We start from the raw sequence: 7348 nt of genomic DNA, 5'->3' as shown, positions 1-7348 counted from the left end.
TCTGTATTGGTACGATTGAGATTATCCTACAAGAAATCAGAGTTTCTTCAGTCTGGCATTCCCTCGGCAGGGCTCCGAAGGGTGCGGGTCTGTGTTATCACAGAGGCTGACTAGGAAGAAAAGAAGTCTTCCATATACTCTGCCGACAAGCTCCATATTTTCAAAACCTGACATTCAACTGAAAGGACTTCTGGTTTCTCTAAGAAAAGTGAAATGTTAAGGTCTTTTTAGGAAAAGAAGTGTCTATGTTCCTATCAAAGGGGAAGATTTACAAATAATCTGTATTTTCTCATTTAAGGCCAAAATCCTGCAGTTCTCACTGTGGCAAGGCTACCTTTGGCTTCATGAAGTCAGAAGCACACAATGGCTTGTTAAAAAAACACTTGCAAGGGCCAAATTCCGCTCTTCCTTACACCTGCGAAATGGGTGAAGTGCCTGACCACTCTCGATGCATCCAAGGGAAGAAAAAGCCGCTAAAGCTTTTTGTTATACCTGAAACGGGCATGGCTGTGTACTGCAAGGAGTGACTGCCGCTGAATAGAAACAGTTAGAAATTGCCTCGTTCTGAAAGGATTCAGCACCTTTTAAAATCCTCTAACTGATCATGGTTGTTCATCCTCTTGCTCCTTAAGGAATTAATACTCTTTTTAGAGGAAACGATTTAACACATGTATTTCTCTCCAAGATGTTTTACATGCTATATAAATGCAACACAATTCGGTGGTTTGCATCAAATGGAAAATTTGGAGGCTCCACCATACGCTTTTATTTGCTGTATCCTAACGTTATTTCACACGAAAAAAAAAAAAAAGACACACACACCCCCCAAAAATTGCAAAAATCTTGGGTTTGTCTGTCGGTTTGCATGCATGGAAGCATTCAGTTATCAAGTTAATTTTCTGAAATTAAGCATTTGTAGAGCATGGCCAAATGAATTACTGGTTTCAACTAAACTCTTTCTTAGTTTTGCTTAATTTACCCAGGGCATTCCAAGCCTTACATCGTGAAAAATAAAAGCCCCTCCACAGTTGGTAGGGAATGGTATGTGTTCAAAGGGGGGGGGGGGGAGAGGGAAGCGGGGGGGCGAGAGTGTGGAGGTTGCTAGTCTTGGGCATATTTTTACCCCTGGTGTTCATTGCAGGGTCCATGATTTTCGAAGAACATCTGTTCTACTCTATGCCTTCAACCCTCACGGTTGCTTTCTAATATTTAATGGCAGATACTCATTAAATTAGGAAGGAATTATAGATGTGGAATAAAAATTTGCTATCAGGAAGGGGAAAATCTAAAACAGTTGATGAGGCTTTTCTCTTCCCCTAATGTTAATAAATCATTAAAATTCATAAAGCAAAACAAAGGCATGAAGTCCCGTGCCCGACAATAAGTACTTTTCTGCTGCTGCAGATGCCATTTTGCCTGTTTTGAGGAAATGGTCCCATTCCCTTACTCCCATCCACGTCATGACAAATAGGGAAAAGGGACAGTCGTATCACTGCTCTTATCAGCAGCGAAAAGGACGGCCCTCTTCCCTAGTGATTAAATAGAGTTCTAGAGAGAGGGAGAGTTACAGAGAAGGGAGAAAAGAGAGCTTTTTAGTCTAATCTCCCTCTCCCCGGTCTTAAACAGTCCCAAGTGGGCAAACAGAACAAAACCAAACAACCACCAAAACTCAGCAGACCGGATGTGTCCCCACCTTCTTTGCTCCCCCCTAACCCTTCACCACTTTCACGGTTTGCACCGGGACTGAAACCTGTGGTTTCACATGGCTTCTCCCTCCGTATGGTAAGGGTCTTGAAAAGTGGAGGCAGATAAGCGAGAAACACTCCGCGGCTGAGGGAAACGCGGGTTTGGAGAGGCGGGGGGCGGGGGGTGGGCTGGGGCTGGGAGACGAGCTGGGGAGATTAGTGTTCTCCTGGCTATCCGCTTTTTAAGACATCAGACAGATCTTAGGGCTCTGAATGACAGTTCTCACATTGGCTAGGCTGCAACTTTCAACTTGACCTTGGCCTCTAGCCGTGTCTAACCCGTATGTAAAACAGTGCTGCCCCATAGAGCTGCTTTCCCTTCCCCCTTCTTCCCCTCCCTCATCTGCAACTTGATTTTCAGAAGCAGCCTCGAGAAGCCAGAGGGAAACAAACCGATCCAATTCATGCCTGTCAAGCAGTGTTTGGCCGAGGGAATCCACAGGTCTCAAAACTGGAGCCTGAAATTAAAGCAAAAATATGCGGGAAATAAATATTTGCTTTTGGCTATGAGGAAGAATGCGGGAAAGGGTGTGCGAAGTCAAAATGTGAATTCTTTATTAGGCTAAAATGAAGGGGAAAAATCAGCCAAAATGCTGCCAGATGAACATTGACATGCTCATGACAGCGGCTTCAAGTATCCCAACCTATCTCATGGGAAAAAAGCACCTTGAAAAGCAATACATGGACTCCAAAGAGCCATTTCTCCTGACTGGCAACTCCGCGCGAGGCAAGGAAGAGCCTGCTCAGTAACAATGTACGTCCCGGGACTGCTCTGCTCTTGTAGCCATGCGAGCAAAACAATGCTACAACGTCAATGGGAAGCACAATAGGATAATAAATACGCAGAGCTGTCAGGCGCAAAACAAAGCAACATGCAATTAACGAAGGGGGAAAAAATAAAAATAAAAAAGAAATTAGTTTTCACGGTGGGAGTATTTGGGACTGTTCGTCCACACACGTAAGTGTTGAGAGAGCTGTTAACGGTGAGATGAACGCATTTTTGGGCAAGTTTATTGATGGTTTAGTGATTAATCTTTTGGGGTTCAAGGTTGTGCACAAATAACCGAATGCTGGCAGGGAACATATTCGCGCTAGTGGGAAGCGTAGGGAATATTGAAAATAGAAATTTATTTCGGCCTATGAACGTTTATCATGGAAAGGGAATACAACCGTTTTGTTGTTTGTTTGTGTGGGGGGTTTTTTTCCCCCCTATCTTTTTCTTGCGGACAAAGAAAATAAAGGGGTTTCATCCAACAAACCATTTTTCCAATGCACAAAAAATGCGCATGGTCCGTGCGCACACTCTACAAATCGAGCTAAAAAAGATTCAAGCAGAATTCTAGGCCCCAGGTTTTATTATTACAACATCAAATAATGCGTCAGAATTGCGTTGGAGATTCAGATAACCCTCCCTCTCCCCAAGACCATCCTAAAAGATAATAATAATGAATTAAAACGGGATTTCCTGATCTGCTGCTCTTATCTGACTTCTGAGGCTTTGTGACGAGAAGAGCGAGATGGGTCTTGGGCTCTCGACGGGCGAGAAGGAAAGAAGAAAACACCCAGAGAGGACCCCAGGAGACTCCGCTTCTAGACCCTTATCTGGCCTGGAGAGCGGCCCGGGGAATGTTTCTTCTCCTTCAGCAGGCGGCAGGTCCCCTCCGCCACCGGCTGCGGCTTCGCCAGCGTTCTCAGGGGAGAGGCGGCCCAGATCGAAGGAGGAAAGGGGTCGAAGGGGTGCGGCTCATCTCCCACCGGAGATGAGGGGAGGCCTCCGAGTCTTCCGCGGCGCTCGGGGAGGGGAGAGCCCTAAGAAAGAGGAGCAGGGCAGAAATCAGGCGGGGTGTGGGGAAGAGCCCCGTACCTCAGGGAACTCGCCGCGGCAACAACGGGGCCGAAATGCTCACGCCTCGGTGGCGAGGGGAGGGAGGAAGGAGAGAGGAAGGAGGGAGGAGGGGCGGACGGGAGGACCCCCCGGCCCCCCTCCCTCCGCTCCCGCGCCCAGCTCGGCGGCGGCAGGACCGCGCAGTGCCCGCTCCCGTGCCCGCGCCCCCGTGCCGTGCCCCGGCCCCGCGCAGCGATCGCATTATTTAATTATCTCCGCTTTATTCCTTCAGATGTTTATCAGCTGCTTTGCATATCACGTGGGGGCGGGCGGCCCAATGAGGGCCGGCCTGGCGCGACACTGGCGCGTCAGCCTTGGTCAAGTCCCGGAGATTGAGTATCTCTTTTTTCAGTCTTTGGGGCTTTTAAAAAAGAGCCACTAGTCTCAATGCGGAGCGGGCTATGACAGCCTCCGTGCTCCTCCACCCCCGCTGGATCGAGCCCGTCATGTTCCTCTACGACAACAGCCTGGATGAGATCAATAAGAACATGGACGGGTTTCACGCCGGCAGCAACTTCGCGGCGGCGGCGGCCAACCCCTGCCGCAACCTGATGGCTCACCCCGCGCCCCTGGCCGCCCCCAGCGCCGCCGCCTACACCTCCAGCGAGGCTCCCGCCGCCGGCATGGCCGAGCCTGCTGTCAAGCAATGCAGTCCTTGCTCGGCCGCCGTGCAGAGCTCCTCCGGCGCCGCCCTGCCCTACGGCTACTTCAGCAGCGGCTACTACCCCTGCCGCATGACCCACCACAACGCCATCAAGTCGTGCGCCCAACCCGCCTCCACCTTTGCCGACAAGTACATGGACACCTCGGTCTCCGGTGAGGAGTTCACGTCGCGAGCCAAGGAGTTCGCCTTCTACCAGGGCTACGCCGCCGGGCCTTACCAGCCGGTGCCCGGCTATCTGGATATGCCTGTGGTGCCCGCCATCGGCGGCCCCGGCGAGCCGCGCCACGACCCCCTACTCCCAATGGACAGCTACCAGCCTTGGGCCATCACCAATGGGTGGAACGGGCAAGTGTACTGCCCCAAGGAGCAAAGCCAGCCGCCCCACCTCTGGAAATCCACCCTCCCGGGTAATACACCTGCATGGTTACCCCTGCCCCTAGTCTCCCCCCGCCTCCCCTTCTCCCCTTCTCGCCCCTCCGGAGTATCCCGCCAGCAGGGCTCCGGGATCATGCTTCGGGCTGACCCCTACCCGCCCCGTCCGCGTTTCCCGGTCTCATTTCGACCCGGCCCGCACATGCCCCGGCGCCGCTGGAGCGGTACCGGTGCCGCCCCCTGCCCCCCGCCGGCGCACGGCGCATCTCGCCTCACCCGCCCGGCCCTGCCGCCAGCACCGGGAAAGGAAACAGCTGAAAAGGGCCGCGGGAAGGTCTGCGGTATTATTTTCCATAAACCCCGAAGCAAGCGGGCTGGGTAAATCGCTGCAGCCCCGCATTGCTCTTCCCAGAGACCCTCGCTGGGCTTCACGGAGTTTATTATTATTGTTCGTCTGTCTGACAGAAGCGAGCCTTTCTATGCCTAAAAGTGGCTGCGGCCGCCAGGAAAGAGGAGTCCCCAAACGCTGAGCCTGGCTTTAGCAGCTAAGCTGGAGTGGGGCAGGGGGAATAGTGGGATCTCACTCTAAGGCCCTGGCCTCTTGAAGATGTCATCAGGGGTTCGACCGATTTTCTAATACTTGCCTGCATGTTTGTTGTTTTTGTTTTTGTTTTGTTTTTCTGTTCTAGACGTCGTTTCTCATCCCCCGGACGCGAACTCTTACAGACGTGGGAGAAAGAAACGAGTGCCTTACACAAAGGTCCAGTTAAAAGAACTCGAAAGGGAATATGCTACAAACAAATTCATAACCAAAGACAAACGGAGGAGGATATCGGCAACTACAAATCTGTCAGAGAGACAGGTCACAATCTGGTTCCAAAACAGAAGGGTCAAAGAGAAAAAAGTGATTAACAAATTGAAGACTACTAGTTAATGGATTAAAAATGGAGAAGCAGCAACTCAAAAGTTTCGGAACATTTTTTTTCCGTGTTCAGATTAAAATAATTATTAATAATAACTACAAAGAGAAAAGACAATGAACCTCTTCTTTCAGAACAAGAGATCTGTATCTTTGGAATTATAGCTATCCTGTTTTTTTTTTTTCTTTTTTTTTTTTAATATTGCTGTAGCAGAATGGTTTAAACTGACAGTTCTTCTGAAATCCCAAGCAGCCAGCCAGTATCACTGACAGACTGTAAAGCCCACACGCCCAACCCGAAAGACACACTTTCAATTAAGACACAATTTTCTGAGAAACTTGCATGTGCTTCCACGACCTTACTATTTGAGAAGACTCTTCCTGGACACAATACAAGATCTGGTTAACATGAGGAGGTCGATGTGGACACATAATCTGGTTATCGTCCCTTGAAATCCAAACTGTATGTTGAATGACTGCTCAGGTAAACCGTAGTGGGGGAAAAAAAAAAAAGAAGAAAATACAATTGCTGTGTTTTTTAAGCAATGCATTTAGTGTCAAAAAATAGTAATAAACCTCGAAGGTACTGAATAAGGATTTCAGAGACATCAGTAATGAAGGAAGATCTGTGGAGGATCTGTCTTGATAGCAAATTTAAAACATAACAAAATAGGGGGTCTAGGAAGGAGAATATTTACTTGGAGATGCCTTTCAGGTTTAGTTTTTAATTTCAACAGATGATTCCTTGTCATGAGAACTGGGGTTTTTGTTATTGTTTATTTTTCTCTTGCAGACCGTACAATACTTTTTAAAGGACTCTGCCTATTTTAAACCTCAGATAATCTAGATAATCTTCAAGAATTAATATTCTAAGTCCCCTGAAAATTTAAAACATTTGCCTCTGGGTGCATACAAACCCTGTGAACATTGGCATTTATTTACAATAAGGAAAAAGAAAAAAAGCAATCTAAAAAAACCTTCCTGGGGGAAAAAATATCCAAGAACTTTGAACAGAGATACATTTTTCCCCAGAAGTATTTTGATTTATATAATCTATATTTTGATCAATAAGTAATTAGTCATTTCTCCTTGTTTATTGTCTGTTATGAGGCCTCAGTAGAATGTTTAGGGACTCTTTTTACAGCACCTTTTAATCCAATCAGTTATTTCAACCAGCACATTATTTTGTTTTTATTCACTAAAAGAAGCTATCTTGTAAATAAATAAAAGGGAAAAAAAGAAATCAGCGCACTGTGAAAATGTACTTGTGCACCCTCTCTTCTTCTTTTTTTTTTTTTTTTTTTTAATATATACATATATTTCTACTGAAAAGTGAAAACCCAAGTCCTGTAGCTAGGTATAGTAGTATTAATACTGTTAATAAAATAGTCGCTGTAATAAAACCTGAAAGAAATACTCTTTATTTTTCCATACTTACATGCATTCATGAGAAAAGTATAATTTATCTGTCTTGTAATTGTAACACTGTTGTCTTCCATTATGCAGCTTATGTATATATGGTTATTTCTCTCTGGACTGTGTTTATCTGGGGTTAGACACGCCTGATAGGCAGTGATCCTAAACTGTAAATATTTCAATAATGTCAAGCAGTGGTTTTACAGCAGAGCTGGGGCCAAGGGAGGAAGAGCAGGATGGTACCAGTGCAGAGCTGCAGCCCTCGTCGGGAAATGGAGTCTGTCGGCCGGCCCTGGCGATGCCCCCGCAGGAAGGTGGGGGGAGGGCTGCATGTAGATGACAGGACG

General features: G+C 47.5%; 1 protein-coding gene across 1 annotated transcript; it reads left to right on the top strand.

Annotated features, from left to right (window-relative positions):
* Positions 1-4031: 4031 nt before the first annotated feature.
* HOXA13 (homeobox A13) lies at positions 4032-5600 on the top strand. Its single transcript, XM_054385041.1, has 2 exons — positions 4032-4701; positions 5356-5600. The coding sequence occupies exons 1-2, from the start codon at positions 4032-4034 to the stop codon at positions 5598-5600; spliced, it is 915 nt and encodes a 304-aa protein (XP_054241016.1).
* The last annotated feature ends 1748 nt before the right edge of the window (positions 5601-7348 follow it).

Source organism: Indicator indicator, chromosome 11 (assembly GCF_027791375.1).
Source record: "Indicator indicator isolate 239-I01 chromosome 11, UM_Iind_1.1, whole genome shotgun sequence".
NCBI classification, from domain to species: Eukaryota; Metazoa; Chordata; class Aves; order Piciformes; family Indicatoridae; genus Indicator; species Indicator indicator.
The sequence above is the reverse complement of the archived record's forward strand: the minus strand, read 5'-3'. Positions and strand labels throughout refer to the sequence as shown.

What these genes read in the sequence shown, in the direction of transcription:
- HOXA13 (XM_054385041.1), top strand. Translation starts at nt 4,032, where the DNA reads ATGACAGCCTCCGTGCTCCTCCACCCCCGCTGGATCGAGCCCGTCATG. An exon ending in CTGGAAATCCACCCTCCCGG is followed by an intron (nt 4,702 to 5,355) that starts GTAATACACCTG and finishes TTTCTGTTCTAG; the next exon opens with ACGTCGTTTCTCATCCCCCG.